This window comes from Ictidomys tridecemlineatus, chromosome 2, assembly GCF_052094955.1.
Source record: "Ictidomys tridecemlineatus isolate mIctTri1 chromosome 2, mIctTri1.hap1, whole genome shotgun sequence".
Lineage (NCBI taxonomy): Eukaryota > Metazoa > Chordata > Mammalia > Rodentia > Sciuridae > Ictidomys > Ictidomys tridecemlineatus.
The window spans coordinates 215,931,994-215,955,147 of record NC_135478.1 but is presented as its reverse complement, the minus strand read 5'-3'; the positions used below and the strand labels follow the sequence as shown (position 1 = coordinate 215,955,147).

At 37.8% G+C, this 23,154-nt stretch overlaps 1 protein-coding gene across 3 annotated transcripts in view; it reads right to left on the bottom strand.

Moving 5' to 3' along the window:
* Positions 1 to 22,868, bottom strand: part of Trim24 (tripartite motif containing 24) — a 96,156-nt gene extending 73,288 nt beyond the window's left edge. For all 3 annotated transcript variants that reach the window (XM_040291371.2, XM_078040599.1, XM_040291372.2), the window contains exon 1: positions 22,205 to 22,868. In XM_040291371.2, the coding sequence (XP_040147305.2) occupies positions 22,205 to 22,562 (358 nt within the window). In that variant the 5' untranslated portion in view covers positions 22,563 to 22,868. The remainder of the gene's footprint in view (positions 1 to 22,204) is intronic.
* Between the last annotated feature and the right edge of the window lie 286 nt (positions 22,869 to 23,154).

The window sequence follows — 23,154 nt, the reverse complement described above, 5'->3', positions numbered from 1 at the left end:
GCCAAATGAGTGAGACAAATTACTAGAATGTGATTAAACAAAGTTATTGGAAAAAAAATTTTTTTTAAATGTTATATCTCTGGGCACAGTGGAGTGGCATATACCTGTAATCCCAGCTACCTGAGAGGCTTAGGCAGGAGGGTCACAAATTCAAGGTCAGCCTCAACAACTTAGCAAGAACCTGTCTCAAAATTAAATGTTTTAAAAAGGGTTGGAGATGTAGTTCAGTGGTAGAGTATCCCTGGAATCAGTTCAAAGTACCACAAAAAAAAAAAAAAAAAAAGAAAGAAAGAAAAAAAGTTACATAGTTAAATATATTGACCACGAATAAAAAGGTAAAATGTAAAAATAATTTTAAAATGCCATTTATAGAATCATCAGAACCTACCAAATATCTAAGGAAAATCCTAAGTAATGTGTAAAATCCCCATAGGAATAATTATAAATATTTAATAGTCATTAAAGAAAACCTAACAGAGGCAAGATATGAGGGTGCATTCCTGTAATTCAGCGAGTCTTGAGCTAAGGCAGGATTCCAAGGATTCCAAGTTGGAGGCTAGCCTGGGCAACTTAACATCCTCTCCCTAAAATAAAAATTTTACAAAATTACAAAAGGGCTGTGGGTATAGGTCAGTGGTAAAGTGTCCCTGGGTTAAATCCCCAGTAACAAAACAAACAAAAACAAGAAAAATCATGGCTCTGGACTAGAAAATTCAACATTACAAACATGTAAACCTCTCTCCAAACTGACTTAACAGTTTTTACAATCCCAATCAATATTCTGTAATTTTTTTTTGGGGGGGGTGGGGATTGGAATTTGAAAGGTGAATTCTAAAATTTATATAATTCAAACAATGAAAACAATCAAAAGATGTTTCTAAAGAAAAATACAGGTGATGTTGGGAATTTATATTATGGCTTGTTTTTACCAGCTATCAAAACCTACTACAAATTACGGTAGTGGTTCAGAGGAGTGCCTAACAGCCCACTAGATCAGAATTGCCTGAGAATCAGATTGAAGTGATGAGAAACAAACTTATGTACATATTAAATAATAATTAATAGGGACGGTAGTACAGAAAATTGAAGAATGGAATTTTCAATAATGGGGCTGGTAAAAAAATGAAACTGGATTCCAACCCTCACTATACATATAAATCAAATGAAGAGTAAAAGAGAAAAGAAAACAAATAAAAACCTAAACATGAATGGCAAACTATACTGCTTTTAGAAGAAAATAACTGTATAACTTTCGGATATAGACAGATTCTTTAAGACTAAAGCACAAAGGCAAATTTATAAAATTAAGTATCATTCAAAGAACCCTACACTAAAAGAAAAACAGAATGAGAGGTTAGTACAAATATAAAAGAACTCCTGTAAAATTTTAAAGAAATAGTCCCAAAACAACAAAAATCAAAACAAAAAGTGGGCTGAGAAAAGAGACTTAAAGAAGAACCTCACAAAAGCTGAAATCCAAATGGTCAGTATGAATATGAATATGAAAGGTACTTAACCTAAGTAGTACTTAAGAAAAAAAAAGTTCACAAGAAGCACCTGAAATATTGCCAAAAAATAAAAAGATTAATACCAAATACTGATAAACATCTCTGCTAACAAGAACATATAAGAACTGATCATGGGCATATAAAGTTGATATTAAGGTGAAGATTTACATACTTCTCTGTTCTTCAGTAAAAAATCCCTCAGGACTCAAAATTTATCAGGAGCAAGAGAAACATTGCTTTAAAAAGCCAAAAGCAATTTAGCTATTGTGAATTGTGCTGCTATAAACATCAATGTGGCTGTGTCCCTGTAGTATGCTAATTTTAAGTCCATTGAGTATGGACTGAGGAGAGGAATAGCTGGGTAAAATGGTGGCTCTATTCCCAATTCTCCAAGAAATGTCCATTCTACTTTCCATATTGACTGTACCAGTTTGCAGTCCCACCAGCAGTGTATGAGTGTACCTTTTTCCCCACTCCTTGCCAACACTTATTCTTGTATGCATAATAACTGCCATTCTGACTAGAGTGAGATGAAATCTGGTTTTGATTTGCATTTCTCTAATTGCTAGTAATGATGAACATTTTTTCATATACTTGTTGATTGATTGTATCCTCTTCTGAGAAGTGTCTGTTCAGGCCCTTGGCCCATTTATTGATTGGGTTTGTGTGTGTGTGTGCGTGCTTAGCTTTTTGAGTTCTTTATATAGCCTAGAGATTAGTGTTCTATTTGATGTACGAGGGGTAAAGATTTGCTCCCAAGATGTAGGCTCTCTCTTTACCTCACAGATTGTTTCTTTTGCTGAGAAGAGACTTTTTAGTTTGAATCCATCCCATTTATTGATTCTTGGTTTTAGTTCTTGTACCACAGGAGTCTTATTAAGGAAGATGGGGCCTAATCCCACATGATGGAGATTAGGGCCTATTTTTCTTCTATTAGACATAGATATATCTCTGGTTTAATTCCTAAGTCCTTGATCCATTTTGAGTTTGAGTTTTGTGCATGGTGAGAGATAGGGGCTTAATCTCATTTTGTTGCATATGGATTTCCAGTTTTCCCAGCACCATTTGTTGAAGAGGCTATCTTTTCTCTTGTGTATGTTTTTGGTGCCTTTGTCTAAAATAAGATAATTGTAGTTTTGTGGGTTAGTCTCTGTGTCCTCTGTTCTGTACCATTGGTCTATCAGTCTGTTTCAGTGCCAATACTATGCTGTTTTTGTTACTATTGCTCTGTAGTATAGTTTAAGGTCTGGTATAGCAAGGCCACATGCTTTACTCTTCCTGCTAAGGATTGCTTTAGCTATTCTGGGTCTCTTATTTTTCCAGATGAATTTTATGATGGCTTTTTCTATTTCTCTGAGGAATGCCATTGGAATTTTGATCAGAATTGCATTAAATCTGTATAGTGCTTTTGGTAGTATGGTCACTTCGATAATATTAATTCTGCCTATCCAAGAGCAAGGGAGATCTTTCCATCTTCTAAGGTCTTCTTTGAGTTCTTTCTTTGGGGTTCTGTAGTTTTCATTGTATAAGATCTTTTACCTCTTTTGTTGATTCCCAAGTATTTTATTTTATTCATTTTTTGAGGCTATTGAGAATGGGGTAGTTTTCCTCATTTCCCTTTCTGAGGATTTGTCACTGGTACACAGAAATGCTTTTGTTTTTTTAAATGGATGTTGATTTTATATCCTGCTACTTTTCTGAATTCATTTTACTAGTTTTGGAAGTTTTCTGGTGGAACTTTTAGGGTTCCTGGTATAGAATCATATCATCAAATAGTGCCAATTTCTTCTTTTCCTATGTGTATCCCTTTAATTTCCTTGGTCTAATCTCTCTGGCCAGTGTTTCAAAAGAATTATGTTAAATAGAGGTGGTGAAAGAGGGCATCCCTGTCTTGTTCCAGTTTTTAGAGGGAATGCCTTCAATTTTTCTCCATTTAGAATGATGTTGGCCTAAGGCTTAGCATAGATAGCCTTTACAATGTTGAGATATGTTCCTGTTATCCCTTAAGTTTTCTAGTGTTTTAAACATGTAAAGGTGCTGTATTTTGTCAAATGCTTTTTCTGCATCTATTGGGATGATCATATGATTCTTATCTTTGAGTCTATTGATACGATGAATTACATTTATTGATTTCCGTATGTTGAACCAACCTTGCTAATTGTGGAGCCAACCTAGGTGCTTCAGTAGATGAATGGATTAAAAAATGTTGCAAATATACATAGTGGAATTTTACTCAGCAATAAAAGAGAATAAAATCATGGCATGTGCAGGTAAATGGATGGTGTTGGAGAAGATAATGCTAAGTGAAGTTAACCAATCCCCAAAAAATGTTTTCTCTGATGAGGCTGATTCATAGTGGGGTGGGGGCAGGGAGCATTGGAGGAACAGACAAACTCTAGATAGGGCAGAGGGATGGGAGGAAAAGGAAGGGGACAAGGGGTTCGCAAGGATGGTGATCATTATCCAAAGTACACGTATGAAGACATGAATTGGTATCAAAATACTTTATATACAACCAGAGATATGAAAAATTGTACTGTATTGTGTAATAAAAATTGTAATGCATTCCACTGTCATTTATTTAAAAAAATAAAAATTGCTTGATGCATGACTAGTGTTCAGAAAAAATTTTAAAACTATGGATTTATGTGTTGTCCATTTAATTCTGTGAATTCACATAAATGAAAATTTTGAGTTATGTTTCAGCTCATGGTTTAATAAACCATGTAGTTCATATGTATTTGTAATATTTTTTAAACAATAGGGTTAAACACTTATCTTCGTGAATATTTATCATTTCTTTAAGGTAAAAACATTTACAATACTTTCTTTTAGCTTTTTGAAATAAATATTATACAACTGTCACCTACACTCACTCTACTATGCAAGTAGCACATAAGAATCCCTTGCTCCATCTAACTAGAATTTAGTACCCACTGACCACTCCTCCACCATTTTCCTCAACCTCTGATAACCACCATTTCTATGAGATCAACTCTTTTTGTTTTATTCCTCATGTGAGTAAAATAATATGACACTTGTCTTTTAGTGCCTGGTTTATTTCACTTAACATAATCATCTCCAGTTCCACTCATATTGTCACAATGACATTTCATTTTTATTGAATATATTTCTTTGTGTGTGTGTGTGTGTGTATATATATATATATATATATATATACACACACACACCACATTTTTAAAATCCATTCATCAGATGATGGATGCTTAGGTTGTTTTCATCTATGGCTATTGTAAATAGTGGTACAATAACACAGAAATACATAGTCTTCTTAGCATACTGATTTCATTTCCTCTGGGAAAATACCCAGGAGAAGAATTACTGGATCATATGGTAATTCTGTTTTTAATTTTTTTTTTTTTAAGGAAACTCCATCCTGTTTCCCACAATGGCTATACTCATTTACATTCCCAATGGCAGTATGTAAGGGTTCTCTTTTCTTCACTTCCTTACCAGCAGTTGTTAACCACTTTTTTATAAGAGCATTTTTTTTTCTTTTGTTGGTGGTCTGGGGATCAAACCCAGGTCATTGCATATATCAGGCAAGTACTCTATCACTGAGTCAAATCCCCCATCCAATAATAGCCATCCTTACTAGTATGAGGTGACACCTCATTGTGTTTTGATTTGTATTTCCCCATTTAACAATGTTGAGCATTTTTTCATATCCCTGTTGGCTATCTATATTGTATGTCCTCTTCTGAGAACTGTCCAGGCCCATAGCCTAGCTGTGCTTCAGTTGCCAAAGGACCAAAGACATCCTGAGACAGTGTGTGAGATAGGTTTATGGTAAACTATTTACAGGAAGGTCTAGTGATGGTGGGCTGGACAAGTAGCACCCCTGTCCTCAAGGCATTTTGCCACAAAGTCCAGGGGTTATCAACTAGACTAGTAGCCCTTACCTTCTCCACAGTGCTTGGTTCTGTATTGATTACCTCATGATGAGGGGTTTTATAGGTCAGCTACATAAACAGTGACATAATTAGCTCACTCTGTCCCATAGTATGACCAGCTTTACAAGGAACTTGGCATATGTGTACAAAAGCAGCTTTCTACTTATAACACTATGTTTCTAGTATGTGTGAAAGAGTCAAATGTTATTCAAGATAATACTTACCTGAACATTCAGGACCAGGCCCACTTTCACTGTTCCCTTGACTTGACTGAATTCTTGGGAATAAAAAAAAAAAATGTTCCAGAAACATGATGTTTTATTATCCTCTTTTTTTTTGGTCAAGAATGACACCACTTTCTCCTTTGGTGTATCACCCATTCTTAAGTCAGGTCACTTTTTTGTGAGTTTTTAAAGTTTGTTTTTGAAAGTTCCTTATACTTTCTGGATATTAATCCTTTCTCACGAGTATGGTATGAAAACATTGTCTCTCATTCTGTTAGTTGTCTCTTCATTCTGATGACTGTTTTCTTTACTGTGCTAAGCTTTTTTTAGTATGATGTAAGTAATCCCATTTGTCTATATTTGCTTTTCTTTTCTGTGCTTTTGGGGTCTTAACAAACACAAACAACAACAAAAAACAAAAACAAACAAAACCCTTGACCATTCTAATATCCTAAGGAGTTTCCCACTTGTTTTAATCATACTAGTCTAGCAGAAAGTTCTTTTTAAGTTATAGTACTCCAAGAGTTATTACAAAAATCAGGAGTGACCTGTTCAAGCTTATAATACAAGATTGATAGATAATTCCCATACAAACTTCTTTCCCCTCTCAAACTACTATGACTGAATTCTTTTAGTTTATCTGGGTCTCATGAAGTTACTTAGGCTGGCTTTGAACTTGCAATCCTGTTGCCTCAGCCTCCGGAGTCACTGACATTATAGGCATGTGCCACTACACCAGGCTTAAATCAAACATTTTATATATTATGAACTTTTGATTATATTGACAATTGAGCTGCAGAGCATATTAAAACTATACCCCATTCGCAAACAACTTCATTCTTGTAATTGAGTTGCTTGCATTTTTTTCCCTCTAATTTTCTTATTTTTTTGGTATTTATCACTAAATCAGCATCAAATTTTCTACCAGAAATGTAAATCCCTTTCAATACATTCAAATATAGCAAGTAATTCATGAGTTTATAATCATTTCCTCAGAAGAATGAAATCTGAAGTCCTTCCTGCAGTTCCAATCTTTCCCAAGCCTGCTGCAGTCTGCCATCCTAGGACTTTCCTTCATAATTATCCTGTAAATTCCTCTGCCTAATGACATCAACATAATTATTTTTGTTTTATGACAAGTGAAATATAAATAGTTTCAAAATAACCATACCAATATAACCCCTGGTGTTTACACTGAATAATCTTAAATATAAGATTTCTGGTTAGGAATAGTGGTGCATGCCCATGATACCAGTTACTAAAGTGGCTGAGGCAAGAGAACAGCAAGTTTGAGGCCAGCCTTGGAAACTTAGATAGATCCTGTCTGAAAATTAATAAAAGAGCCTGAGTTCAAGCCCTAGTAACATCCCACCCCCCACCACATACAATGTAAATTTCTTTTTGTGCTTATGATATAGCATGCAAGAAATACTGTGATTTAAAATCAGTTTTTAAAAATTCTTTGTTGGTATAACTATCTGTTTGAGATGTAACAATGTTCACTTGATTTTGGGGGTTGGTTGAAACAATAGATGACTTATTTGTTTTGTTTTGTTTTTTTTTTTTTTTGGTCTAGTTACATAAAGTATTTACATGATTCCAAAGTCAATACCGCAATGTAAGTTTTATTATAATGGTCCAGTTTTCATTCTTAATTCCTTGTCTTGTTCTTTTTTGCCCCCTCTGGTAGCCATTTGTTTTGTTTTGTTTTAAAATTTATCCTTCCACTGTTTCTTTTTAAATATAAGCACATATTTATTTTTCCTCACATTTCAATTTTATTTTTTTCAGTGACCTAGGACTTTACAAATTAGGTAGGCAAGGGCTCTACTACTGAGCTACTTCTCTCTGTCCTCTTCTACTTATTTCTTCTTTTAGTGGATAAGACTAAGAAATTCACAGACACACACACATTTTGCGCTACCTTCCACAAAAGGTAATATAAAATATATATTTTCTTGCACCTTTACAAGCCCACTTATATTTCCTGAAATTCAATATATAACAGTATATCTATGCAGTGATATACCAAAGTTTATTCACCAGTCATCTACTGCTGGTAACATCAATCTTTCATTACTACCAACAGAATTGCCTCAAATAATATTGCACATCTTATTTTACACTTTTTCAATTGTTATCTCTGATATAAATTCCTAGAAGTAGAGTGCTAGAGCAACAAAAAAGTACATTTGCAATTTTGCTAGATATTACCAAATTCATTGCCATGGGACTTTTACCATTATGCATTCTCACTGGCAGTAGAGTGAAGTGTCTTATTTTCAGTTTTACCCCAAAAGCACAATGCCAAAATATAATAATACATCTATTTTGGGAACAAATTTTTTAAAGTTTTCTTTGAAGCTCAACAATAAGCCATATGTACTACATGGGAGGCTGAGGCAGAAGAATCACAAGCTCAAAACCAGCCTGGGCAACTTAGGAAGATGATGTCTCAAAGCAAAAAAGGAGGCTGGGGGTGTAGCTCAGGGGTAAAGTACCTCTGGGTTTTATCTCCAGTAACTACCCCCCCCCCCGCCCCACATACAATTTCTCAAATGTTCCACATGCATTTATCAGAAAGTGGATCTTACCATCTTTTACTGCATGTATATGTTATCAGATCTTCAATAGCCTTATGAAACTTTGTCCACTTGATCTTGAACCAAGATGGATTTTAGGCCTTAGGATTATTAACATGTTCCTTATCCGTGTGTGCTCCCAATTCTCAAAGGCTGAAACTTTTTTTAAAAATGAAAGTTGTCTGGTGGGGGTGTTGCTCAGTGGTAGAGTGTTTGCCTAGTACTATAATATGTCCTGTCTCTTTAAAGACTTCTGGTCTAAGTTTTCCCATCAAAATTATGACCTCTATTTTCATTTTATTTGCCTAGTATATCTCTGTTCAACATCTTACTCAATCTGTCCGAGTCTTTTGGTTTTGTGGCTCTATATTTTTTGAACAGCACTGAGTTTTGCCGTTAGTTAACCTGACACAATTAATATGGTCTGGATGTTGTCATAGACAGAGTAGGTAAATTTTTTCACTATGTATGTTTCTTGCTCTCTACCCCTTCTCTCCAAACATTTCTTTTTGCATCTAGAAAGTTTTGGGGTTTTGTTCTTTTTAATCTATGATACCCTTAGTCCTCTCTTTGTTAGAGACTATCTACTGATTACCTAGTATGAGCAATACAGAAATTAGTTGTTTTCTTCCTCTCAAACCACACTCCCCCAGCAACTATTAAAGTAATAATATTCTTTGATGCTTTGGTTAATTTCTATAAAGCAATCAATGAATCTATTAAGTCATCCTTGGTTGTGTGGAACTTATTCACTAAGAATATCTTCAGGATGGATTTGCCAACTACATTCCTTATTATACTTCTGAATAATTGTATGATAAATACAATGTCAGAGTATGTAACCCCTTATCTCTGTTGTTAAGTTCAGTCCTACATTTAGAAACAAGATATCCTTGAAGAATCTCTTTCCAGTTGCTTTCCTGGCATAAGATCTCTTAGCTTTAATACACAATGTCATCTTTACAGAAAAGGTCAGTAAAACATCATATCCCTGAAGTGCCCTCCTCTCTGTTCCCAAGAACCTAGCCAAGGTAAGGGAATAATGAGAATGAATCCAAGCCAGAATGACCAGATAAACATTATCATGAAGGACAGTGGCTTTCTCTCATGTATGCTGGGAAGTAGGGCAAGTTAGTACTATCTGTAGAAAGCTGCTTTCTTGCATACATGCCAAGTTCTTTGGGATGCTGGTCATACAATGAGACAAAGCAAGCTAAGCTAACGATGTGGCTGCTTCTATTGCCTAACCTATAAACCTCTTCTTTTTGGTAACTGGTATGGAGCTGAACACAGTGGAGAGTATAAATTCTTGTCCAGCAAACTGCCTCTGGACAAATCACAGAAGCAGCATGAGGGATGGAGGTGCTACTTTTTAGCAAAGTACAGGAGGGTAAAGAATGGCCATATCACCATTGACACACCCAATCTTGTCTAAAAAATGGGTGCTACTTGTCCAACCCATCACCACTGGACTTTCATATGAAGCAATGAGGTACCATGAGAAGCAGAGGTGCTCCTTATCCAGACCATTGCCACTGGACATTCCCTATAAGAAATTTTTTTTTTTCTTCAATAAAGCTCATGTCTCACATTCCATCTCTGGGGGTCTTGACAACCTATCCCACTGCTCTGGCACAAGTGGGTTGTGGACAGTATGTACACAAACTCTAAAGGAATGATGCTAGTGTAAGTAAACAGGTCAATGGAACAAATTTCAGAAATAAACAGACATATATCTCTATAACTGATGTTTTTGGATATTGGGAAATGAACATAGTAGGAGTGCTTTACCACTGCTGAGCTACATATTCAGCTCTTCTTTGAATTTTTTTTTTTTTTTTTTTTTTTTTTGAGACAGGGTCTTGCTAAATTGATTGGACTAGCCTCAAAAAGTGATCCAACTGCTTTGGCCTCTCAAGTCACTGGAATTATAGGCATTTGCCACTGTGCAAGACTACAACTAATTTTTGATGAAGATAATGCCTATACAACAATAGTGCTAGATAAGATGTAAACAACTTGGATCAAAATACCTCATCAAAAATTAACTCAAAATAGATCATAAGCCTAAATAATAAGACTTACAACTATGAAACTGCAAGAAGAAAACAGGAGAAAATGTGTGTTAGATAAAGATTTCTTAGAAATGGCACAAAAAAAATTAGGAACTAGGGCTCTAAGGAGAAACAAACAAGATTGGCACCAAAACAAACAAACAAACAAAAAACACACAAGATAAATAAACTCTTGGTTTGCTAAAAATTTAGAGTACTTAAAAATGGGGGCATGTCAAAGGACACAAATATCAACTTAAATCCATGTTTTCTGGTAGAAGAATATTCATGCAAACCCAAATGATTTCCTAGAGGATTACATACTAAGTACAAAGAAGGTGGGAAGATATCTTTCAAGTGTAAAAATCTGGCAGTAACACCTTAAACAAGTGATCAAAGCCAATACTAATAATGGGACAAAATGGCATCACGTTTCCTCATGTAAAGTTCTGAAAAAGAGTATGGAAGAATAATTTTTTCCCCAAAGACCTAATACTAGAACTTGTTGAAGGCACAGCCAGACTCACTGTAGTGCTACACCTGTGGAATTTAAAATCTCCATTTGTCTTTCTGAAACATGTCCACAAAATTCATTCTATGGAACTCGCTGGCAATCTGCTCTGGATCCCAACAATTGTTCCTCATTCCTAAATAAGTATACTTTGAAGGACATTGTTAGAACCACCAGCAAAATGGGACTATGGTCTATGTATTAAATAATACTGTTGTACTAAGGCCAGATTTCCTGAATTTGATAATTATACTGTTTGAATAGATAAGAATATCTTTAGCCTGGCATGGTGGAGTATGCCAAGTACTCCGAAGGCTGAGGCAAGATGACTGTAAATTCAAGGCCAGCCTGAACAACTTAGGGAGTCTCTATCTAAGGGGGAAAAAAGCAAATTGCTGAGGTATGTAGCTCAATTGTAGAGTGCTTACCTAGCATGCATGAGGCCCTGGACTCTGAGCACACAAACACCAAAAAAAAGCATTCAATTACAATTGTCATCTAAAACACATATATGTAAATCCTGAGACAGTGGCCTCACCTATGATCCCAGCAACTTGAGAGGCTAAGGCATGAGGACCTCAAGTTTGAGACCAGCAATTTAGCAAGGTCCTAAGCAACTTAGCAAAACCATAATCTCAAGCCAGGCATGGTGGTGCTCGCATGTAATCCCAGTGGCTTGTCTGTAATCCTAGTGGCTCGGGAAATGGAGGCAGGACGATCAAATTCAAAGCGACCTCAGCAATTTAGTGAGGCTCTAAGTAACTCAGTGAGACCCTGTATCTAAGTAAAATATAAAATAGGGCTAGGGATGTGCTCAGTGGTTGAGTATCTCCGAATTCAATCCCCAGTACAAAAAAACAAACCAAAAAACCCTACCTCAAAATAAAAAAAAGGGCTAGGATATAGCTTCGTGGTAAAGATACCCAGGTGGGATCCCTGGTAACAAAAATAATATAATAATAAATTTTAAAATTCATGTCAACCACAACAAGCTTATCTCTATTGTCAACTAATATTCTAAGACGAAATACACTTAAGGCATGGTTGAAGAGCATGTCTATTGATTTGAGAGTCTTCTTGTTAATTTTGAAATTGTAGGCTCATTTCTTCTTAGACCTGGTTAATCACTGCTTTCAAGCTCACAGACAGAGAGCCTATAAAGTGCCAGTTTTACCACTCTAAAGCTATTTTGTTTGCAAATGAATATTATCTTTATCATAGCTGAAAATGAGACTTCAAAGATTCAAATGATTCAAGACTGGTGGAAAATTACAACTACCATCAATTCCATACAGGTAATAAAATGAAACAACACGAGACAGCTATAGTTATAACTTTCTATGGGACATGGATCTCCTTGTCAGCTAGTTAAGTATTCAAGTCCCCAGGAGTGACAGGTATCATATCATATACACAACTCTGAAGTCATTAAATATGAGCATCCCTGTGGGTGCAGTAGCGTATACTTGTAATCCCAGAGGCTAGGGAAGCTGAGGTACAAGGACTGCTAGTTCAAAGGTAGCCTCAGCAACTTAGTGAGGCCCTAAGCAACTCAGCGAGACCCTGTGTGTGGCTCAGTGGCTAAGTGCCCCTAATTCAATCCCCAGTACAAAACAAAACAAAACAAAACAAAAACACATCCCTGATATCTCTGGGCTTTGGGCTCAACCTTCTCTATTACCCAACCGACACAGCCTCAAGCCATCAACACTCAACCTTGATTACAGACTTATGTGGAATTACAGTACCTCTAGGATGTTCATTGGAATTCAGGATCATTTTTCTTGCTATTTTACATGTGCCCCAATTTAGGTACTTTCCGGGCTGCTGAAATTGAGGGACTTTTGTGAGCCACCTCCCTATGGGAGTTCCCTAGGAAATAAGGTTAGGGGTTTTATGCCAGAGGCTTGGTAAAATTTTACCATAATCTTGAATCTTTTGACGGACATCTTAGTTAAAACATATTAAAATCCATAAACCAACAGGCATGGTGGGGCATGCCTATAATCTCAAGTGACTCAGGAGGCTAAGGCAAGAGGATCACAAGTTCTAGGCCAGCTTTAGCAATTTAGTGAGACCCTCAGCAACTTAGCAAAATCCCACATCAAAATAAAAAATGAAAAGGACTGAGCATGTAGGTCAGTGGTAGTGTATCTCTAGGTTCTATCCCCACTATAAAAAAATAAACAAAAAATAAAACAACAAACTATAAACCAATCAGGCATGGTGGCACCCACTTGTGAAATCTGGGCATCTTAGTGAGATTTGGTCTCAAAATTGAAAAAAAAAAAAATGGGGAGTGGGGGTACATCTGAGAATGTAGCTTAGTTAGTTATAGAGTGTGGCATGTGTTCCATCCCCAGTACAGCAAAATAAATCTATTTATCTAAGCATATATAAATTATGTTAGACAGTGGGAGTAAAAGAAACAGCATCTGCTATATAGAAATGTTACTATCTTCAGGGCAACTCTGTACAGTTTGATAGGTTGTATAGTACACCAGAGACTTGAAAGCAAATAGAGGTCCACATGCATCCCTTGGTCTACATATGCCAACAGGGCATTTTTTTTTTCCTAACCCACACAAAGCTACTGTTTGGGCTTATGGTAGCCTTGATGCCTCCCCTCAGAATGAATACTCCTTAAAGCATAAGTAAAATGTAGCCATTTGACATGCTTATTCTTGTGAGAATGATAATTTATGTTATCAAGTAAATTATAGCTTAATTTCTAAATCCTAATGATTTTCTATACCTCAGTGGGTTATATTTACTGTATAATGTGGCATCCATCCCATTTTCAAGATTATTGGCCTAATGTATATTGAAAGTACAGGAATAAAATTTGAGAGACAGCAGTCACATTTACAGTGAAAACTTAAGACCCTTGTGCATTTAGATGGCAGTTTAACTTGGTGAGGTCTCTAAGAAAAATTAAAGAAACAGAAATCTGAAGATCTAAGATTTAAAGAAAGTTTTTTTTTTAATTTTTCATTGTGACCTAAGTTAAACTATCATCTATATGCATAGAATTTTACTCCTGTACTTCCAATAGTTTGCAAATCATCCATATGTGGTTATATCAACAATGCAATTTAAAAAGTCTTCTGACATCAATCTCCCACCTACATAGAGTACCTAGTACTGAGAAATACTTTCCTTTCAAGAATCATATGTATAATAACTAAGAAAAATATATGAGGTAACTGTTTTCAGGCAACAAACAATAGGCAATGCAATACTGTCATCTCTGGAAAAGGGATACTCAGACTAGTCCCCCCAACTGGCAAACATCTTTATGCTCTCACTGGGGACTATTTTCTGATCACTGTGCAGGGAATACAGCCAAAGCAGAACACAACTAAAAAACCAATAAGAATTTGGGGCTGTGAACCAAATAGAATATATAAGGCAAAGCACTGAAGAAGGAAGTTGAAGAAAGAGCACTGGTAGTTTACATAGGGTTTTGCCAAATCCTTGGCTGAAGGCTACCAAGCATATGCAAAGCAAGATTACAGAAAGTTTTACCAAGGAGATGGAGAGAAGCAAAGATACTGAGGCCAAGCAGAACAAACAAAGAGGAAATAATAAAAAGATGATAGCCTAAAACTAACATACCAATAACCACATAATTTATAAATGGATTTAATAAATAAAAGCAAAAAAATTGACAGCTTGGATAAAAAAAGGCAATGATATCTACAAAAGAAACTTTCAATATAAAGGTTAAAAATAAAAACATGGAAGCAGAGCATGAACTACTTCAGAGGCCGAGGCAGGAGGACAGCCAGTTGAGGTCAACCTCAGAAAATTAATAATGAGACTCTGTCTCAAAAAAGAACGAGGGCTGGGTGTGGTGCCTATAATCCTATAGGCACCACAGGCCTACAATTCCAGCAGCGTGGGAGGCTAAGGCAGGAGGATTCCAAGTTCATGGTCAGCCTGGGCAACTTAAAAAGACTCTGTCTCAGAATAAAATATAAAAGGGGCTGGGAATATAGACCAAAATACAGGGTTCAACCCCCAGTACCACAATGAAGAGATAAATTAAAAAAAGGTAAAAACAGAATTAACACTATAAGACATATAAATAAAAAAAATTAAAAACAGAATTAACACTATAAACTGATCTGACAGAACACTATCTAATAACTGTGGACCTTAACTTATTTTCAGATATACATAGAACATTCTCCAAAATAGACAATATGCTAAGACAACATATCTCAATAAACTTTGAAAGAGTTAAATTTTACCAAGTATGTTTTCTGATCATAAATAAGCCATCTACATACCTACAAATTAACATACTATTTCTTTTTGTTATTGTTTTTCGCAGCGCTGGGGTTGAACCCAGGGTTTTGCACATGCTAGGCAGGAACTCTACTATTGAGTTATACCGCTAGTCTTTTTTATTTTAAGATAAGGTCTTGCTAAATTGCCCAGGCTGGCCTCGAATTTACAATCCTGCTGCTTAAGCCTGAGTAGTTTGGATTACAGCCTGTGCCACCACACCTGACTCCTACTTCTATGCAATCCATCAATCACAGAATAAGTCACAAAATAAATTAAAAATGATTTTGAAAGTCATGTTAATAAAAGCACAACACAATTTGTTACAAGCAATTAACACAATGTTTACAGAGAAAATTACATGTACATCTAGAAGAGAGACCAACAATAAATAGAAATAGCAAAGCCAAAAGTTAGTTGGCAAACCTCTAGTAACTAAGAAAAGCATGAATTAAAACAGAAGAGTTGGCAGGGTATGGTGGAGCACACCTGTAATCCCAGCAACTTGAGAGGCTGAGACAGCAGGATCAAAAATTAGAGGTTAGCCTGGGCAATTCAGTGAAATCCTATCTCAAAAATGAAAAAAAAAAAAAAAAAGAGTTGTGATATTGCTCAATGACAGAGTCAATTGCCTAATGAAGCATGAAGCCCCAAGTTTGATTTCCAGTACTACCAAAAAAAAAGAAAAAAAAAAAAAGGATTTTTCTCAGGTCTTAAAGACATTAAAAGTTGTTGCCTGGACAACTTAGACCCTTGTCTCAAAATAAAAAACAGAAAGGGCAGAGGATGTGGCTCAGTAGTAGAACACTTGGCTAGCATTCTGAGGCCCTGAGTTTAATCCCCACTACTGCAAAAAACAAACAAGATAAAACATAACCATGTATTAGCTAAATGAGTAGATCAATAGAGCAGAAGAGAGAGTATAAAAATAGACCATATATATGATCAGTGGATTTTTTTAACAAAAAAATTGAAATAATAAGAATTATTCTAATAGTACTCTTAACATGTTTAAAACTATGAATTCTACCTTACACAGAAATTTCTCTAAATGTATTATAGAATATAAATATTATAGAACTAAAATTATAAAAATGAAAGAAAAAAGTGGAGAAAATCTTAGTAAACCCAAAGGAGGCAAAGAACTGTTAGAACAACCACTAATCATAAAAGAAAAAAAAAAAAAAAAACCTGGACTTAAAACTTCATGCTGGGCATAGTGGTACATGTCTGTAATTCCAGCAGCTCAGGAGGTTGAGGCAGGAAGATAGTAAGTTCAAAGCCTGCCTTGGCAATGGGGAGGCACTAAGCAACTCAATGAAATAAAATACAAAATAGGCCTGGGGATGTATCTCAGTGGTTGAGTGCCCGTGACTTCAATCCCACACACACACTAAAGTTTAAAACTTTATAGCTCATCAAAAGACATGAAAAGGGCTGAGGTTGTGGCTCAGCGGTAGAACGCTTTCCTAGCATGTGCAAGACCCTGGGTTCAATCCTCAGCACCACATAAAAATAAAGATATTTTTTTAAAAAGAAAAAAGACATGAAGAAAATGAATAGGAGATCACAGAGTGAGGTTGTTTAATAACATCAACAAACCCACTTGCAATACATGTATATTACGAAGTACCAGGATTCAAAAATACATCATTTTTACTTTATAAAAATGTGCATGACTTAAATAAAAATCTTACAAAAAACAAATTTAAGAATGACCAGTCAGCACAGGAAAAGAGGCTTATTAGCAAAGAAAAAATTTATGTAGCCTTGCACACCAATTACAATAACCACACTTTTAAAAGACTAAAATATTTAAACTGACAAGAATGTGAATCAACTCTGGTGAGAATTGCTGGAGGGAGTATAAAATAGTATACCAGTTTAAACATACATTTATCATACAAACAAGAAACTCCAAATCTAAGTATTTACCCAAGGAAATAAAAAAAAACAGCCGCACCAAGACTTTTATAGATATTTATACAGTGTACCTCCCTTATCCCTGGGGAATAACTTCCAAGACCCTCTCCAGTGAATGCCTGAGCCTCTATATGCTATGTTTTTGTCTATACTCATGTACCTATGATAAAGTTTATTAAATTAGGCACAGAGAGAGATTAACAATAATAAAAGACTGTACTATAATACACTGTAGTAAAAGTTACACGAATGTGGTGTCTGTATCAAAACATCTTAGTGTACTATTCTCAACCTTCTTGGGATGATTTAAGATGATGCGATGCCTATGTGATGAAAGGAAGTGAGATAAATGATAGGCACTATGATGTAATATAATATCAGGCTACATGTCCACAATACTAGATCTGATAACTAAGAGGGCTTCTAAGTGACTAATGGTCTGGCGGCATATATAGCACGAATATGTTGGACAAAGGGATGATTCATGCCCCGGGCAGAACAGGGTGAGATTTCATTGTGCTACTCAGAACAGCACGTAATATAAAACTTTTGAATTATTTCTGGAATTTTCCATATTAATATTTTCAGATTGGAGTTGATCATAGGTATTTTCTGAAGCACAGAAAGTAAAATCTCAGGTAAAGGAGGACTATTGTACCAATCTCCAAAAACAAGTGAATGAATTCATATAGAACTGATACAGAAATATCTATCAATTATTTTTAATGGACTATTTTATTTATTTATATGCAGAGCTGAGAATTGAACCCAGTGCCTCAAACATGCTAGGCAAGTGCTCTACCATTGAACCATAACCCCAGTCCCTATCGATCTTAAATACTGTTAAATCCTTTGCCACTTAATCTTTTAGTCAAAAAAGATGATTTATACTGTTTCACCAAGAACCAAATGAAGAGATCAGCTCACAGAATAGTTAAGTATACTGTAAACTGACAGTTAAAGTTTTAGGAAGCTGGAGTGTGTATAGCTCAGTGGTAGAACACATGCTGAGCATGTACAGGTCCCCGAGTTTAATCCCCACAATAAATAAATGTCTTAGAAAACTGATGAATTTTTATATTTTACTCTACCTTGACAAATGATGTCAAGGTAGAGTAAAATAAGTATGCTCTCAGTATTTTTTAAAATAGCTCAGTTTGCTCTTCTTTGGCTGAGCAGTATGTCAACACAACAAAACACTGCACAATGTTGTAACATTTCTCCAATATGAGTTTGTTTCCAACTTAACAACTTTGTATGTTTTCCATACAAAAACAAAAACCTTTTTTAATCTCTTATCTCTATTCTGGATATAACTACATACTACAAAAATGACAGACAAGGCTGAAGAGGTCATTCAACTTTAGTTTGTGGTCACTTACCCTTTTTCCTTTCAATATGTAGTCTTAGAAAAGGAGTTTAGACCAAGGTTTTAGAACAAATGTTATCAATAAGGGATTGGTGGTCAATGTAATTGCATCTAAACATTTATAAATTACACTTTTGGGGGGGGGTACTGGGGGTTGAACTTAGGGGCACTCAACCACTGAGCCACATCCCCACTCTATTTTGTATTTTATTTAGAGACAGGGTCTCATTGAGTTGCTTAGCCCCTCACTTTTGCTGAGGCTGGCTTTGAACTCAAGATCCTCCTGCCTCAGCCTGCCCAGCTACTGGGATTACAGATGCACACCACCTCACCAAGCTATAAATTACACTTTTAAAGTAGTTTCGTGCTGTGGTTAGTTTTAAGTAAATCATATTGTGGGGGTGAAGTTGAATGGCAGAGCACTTACTAGCATGTCCTCTCCATCACAAAATGAAGTCAAAATCATGTTGATTTTTTTAAGAAAAATACATTTTAGGATTTATTTTTCATGAAACCCATTTAGGATAAGAAAAAAAAGAAGCATCAATAGTATTTTATAGAAATAGTATTTCTATAAAATAGTATTTTATAGAAGCTAGATCTGATACTGCTGAGAACCACTATTCTTATCCTCAAATTTAGATCTTAATTTTCTAAAGAATTCTCTTATGAGAGATGGTGTCACAGTGGTTGATTTCTTGCCTAGCAAGCACAAGGCTCTGAATTCCATCCCCAGAACCCTAACCCCCAACACACACACAAAGAAAAAACAAAAACAAAACTCTATGGTCAAATGTACTTTGGAACACAATGCTGCTTGAGTCAAAGAAATACCTGAGTTTAATATTATGCTCTAGAAGTATGAAACTATGTCACATTAGGTAGAATCAGGTTCTTTGGAGGGAGGGGCCTAGAAATCTAAATACTTATTAAGTGGCTGTATTAATGTTAAAGTTTGAAAATGATTATCTAAATCAAAAAAGAGTATCAACTTCTCTGGCCTAAAATAATTGTGTTGTGGCTTCGTGTGATGGCACATGCCAGAATCCCAATAATTTGGGAAGCTGAGGCAGGAGGATCACAAGTTTGAGGCCAACCATAGCAACTTTCTAAAAACAGAAAAAAGGGTAGGAGAGGTGGCTCACAGTAAAGCATCCTAGGAGTCAATTCAAACAAACAAACAAACAAACAAAAACCCCATTATCATCCAAGTTAATGCTTTTCTTGAACTCTCCTTTATAATACAAAACAAAACAAAAAGGTTTAGAGACTGAATTACACAAAAAAGTCTGGAATTTCAAACCTGTCTTAGAATTGAGGATCATAGCTCTTATTATTTATATTCTATAATAAATCTTATTTCTAAAACTCTGCAAAATTATGATCTTAGTTGGCCACTTGTTTAACTATTTAAAATTTAAATACAGTTGATCCTGTGGGGTGAAACACATGGATTCAACCAACTAGAGCTGAAAAATATGGAGGGAGGGAAACCAACTGTGTTTGTAGTAAACATGTACTTTTAAAAAATTATTTCCTAAATGTTACATTGCAATGGCTATTTACATAACATTTACAATGTATTCAGTATACGTAATCTAGAAAATATTTCAAGTATAAGGAAGGTTTTGCATAGATAATATGCAAACATGAGGCTATTTTACACAAGGAATTTGAGCATCCACAGATTTATTATCTATGGAGATCCTGGAACCAAGTCCATTAGCTACCAAGGGACAACTGTTAAAGAAACTTTAAAATGTGTTTAAGAATTAAGAACTAGGGCTGAGGTTAGGGGTGGAAGGGTAGGGGTGTAACTCAATGGTAAAAGCCACATAGCATGCATGAGGCTATGTAATCCCAAGCACCTCCAAAAAATTAACATAAAATTAAGAATTTTATTAAGATACAAGTTTCACCTCTATCAACTTTCATACTTGCATGCTAATGAAGCAGCCTACCAGTATCAAAGATGATGATATGCCGCAGTCTGGCTGGGCACAAAATAACCGGGAGGTCATCAGCCACTTGTAGGTTCAAACAGGAACTACTTTATTGCCCAAACTCCACCGGAACTCAACGGGAACTCCCCAAGAACTCAAAAGTAGCGGGCACCCGAAGTAGCAGGAGCCACCTTATTGCCGGACAGCAAAGGTTTATATACACAACTGAATACACAGCTTGTTTCAATTTAGCATCATCCAGTTACAGCAATCAGTTATTATCTTAATTATACACAGCTTAACTTAATTATCATCATCTTAATGGCTTGCTGGCGTTACTTCTCAACCACTCCTTCTGGCAAAATGCCAGGCACCATCTTGACTCGGTTGTGGCTCTCAACAGTGATAGAAGAAAGAGACAGCAATAGCATATTTGTAGCAAAAGCTTAAGCCAAAGTATCAACATTTTTGCACTGGTTCCCAGAGCCCCAGTTCCCACAGGACAAAGTGAAGAGAGTCAATTGATATCTACACAGGCAGTGGGTTGTGTTACAGAAGAGGAACACTAAGCTTAGGGAACCCTAATCTTTTAATGTGGGCAATAAGCAAGCCCACCCTTTGGCTTCAGAGGAAGACTTTTTTTTTTTTTTTATTAAACTGTATAGCATATAACTGTATACACATAGCATGTATTCCTGCTTTTTGCTGTGGTAGGAGATACTATCTTTTATAAAGACTGTTCTTTATACAACAGCCTTAACAAAACAGAAACAAAGAGAGGTTGTTACCTCACTGGCAAGAGCATAGAAATAGAGACCCTTAGAAAATTGTCTCCTACAAATAGAGACTGTTGCTAAGATAAATGGATTCAAGACCACAATCTATTTAAAGCATCAATTTCATACATCCCTTGACCTTGTGTAACTACTTGATTAGCATATTATCTCAAATTAAATCAACCAGTTTAGGTTAAAAGTGATTTCCCTTTTCCAGTTACTTTGTATTATTTGAAGGATGTGCTCCAATATTTGCCATACTATTTAAATTTAAAATGCTCTACCAGAAACAATTACTGTTCTTACTTTAAATGTTTCAAACCTGTTAACGTTAGCAATGGGAACTACCTGTCAAAAGTCTCATTTTCCAGTAACAAACACTACAAAGAGAACAGTAGTAACTTACAGTCATTGCCTACAAAATACAAGAAAACCCTGCATCTCCAAATTACTTTGTTTTATTTCTCTTTACCCTTCACTGTCTCAAAAACAAAACCTTCGAAAGAAGCAGACAACAAACCACCGTCTCTAGGTTTCTTTGTCCCCAGCAGAAGCGGAGAGGATTGCGAACTCATTAAGGTAAAGAACCCCAAACATGCAAGATAGGAAACAGACGGCATTCAATCTGCAATCAATCATCAAAGAAAGTCACCATCACTTAATCTCCATCCCTCCCAACTCCCCCACCTCCAGCTCAAATAACGTGGGGTATATACGAGATGATTAGGATCATATGGACCTGGACAAAGCTTTGCAGAGGCAACGGGTAGCAGTTAACTAGATGCAGTCGGGCAAAGAATCCGCTAAACCGAGTACAGGAGACTCCGCCAGAGCTCTGCAAAAGTGCAGGTCGCAAAGGCCACCCAGCCCCGAAGGAGAACGCTGAGCAGCAGCAGCGGCGCGGCCAAGTCCCCAGCGCCCGTGGAAGTTGCGAGGCGAGCCGCAGAGCGCGCGGGCCCTCCATGTCACCGCCGACTCAGACCCTCCTCCTCGCCCCTCCCCCGCCGCGCACCCCGGGCGGCGGCGACATGACAGCGGGTCGCGCAGCGCAAGGACGCCCGCCTCCAGCAGCTCCGTCTCCGGGTGCCCCCCGCGCCCGCCTCTCACCTTGGGTGGCGAAAGGCGAGGAGCCGCTGACCGGCGAGCCGGGGGCGGGGACGGGCGGCGGGGTCTCGGCCGAGCCCAGCATGGGCGCCGGCAACATGAGGTAGCGCTGGGGCGCGGGCAGGCAGCGCTGGCAGAAGGAGTGCAGGCAGGGCAGCAGCTTGGGCGCCCGGCTCTGGATGTTCTGGTGGCACACGGCGCAAGTGTCCAACAGGTTGAGCCGGGCTGCCTCGCCGCCGCGCTCCGAGTCCGGGCCCTGCCGACTCTCGGCCTCGTTCTCTCCGCTCGGAGCCGCCGAGGGCCCCCCGGCGGCCGCCGCCGGAGCCGCGGCCGCCGCTGCCTTCTCCACAGCCACCTCCATTGTCCTGCCCCGCCGCCGCCGCCGGGGAAGGGGGAGCGCGGTCTCCGCCCGCCGCCTCCGACGACCTCCTTCTCCTCAGAGGCCGCTCAATCAAGCCGCGGAGAGCCAGAGAGGGAGGGAGAACGGGCAGAGGAAGCCGCCTCGGGACCCGGAGACCCGCCTCCCGGGTGGCGCGGCCGGAAGAAGGGGATCTGTCAGCGGGGACCGTTCCCCGCACGGAGGAGGCTGCGCCGGTCCGCTTCGCCAACCGCCGCGCTCTCTTCGAATCCACCCCAGCGCGCCCTCGCCTCCCAGCCTTTCTCTCAGCCCCGGCCCACCGCAGGCCCCGCCCCCGCCCTCCCTCTCCCAGCAACCGAGGTGACGGCGAGAAGCGCGCCGCCCAATAGCTGCCGCGCCTGGCGAGGGGGCGGGGCCTTCCGAAGCCCGCGAGGCTCGGAGAACCGCGGCAGGAGGCTGGGAGGTGGGAGGTGCCGGCGTGGCCCCGCCCCTCCGGACGCCTAGAACCGCGGCCTCTGATTGGGCCTTTGTGTATGTCTTGCTCCGCCGAAAAGATTAAGGGTTCATTTGTTAACCACCAGGTACCTAATACGGC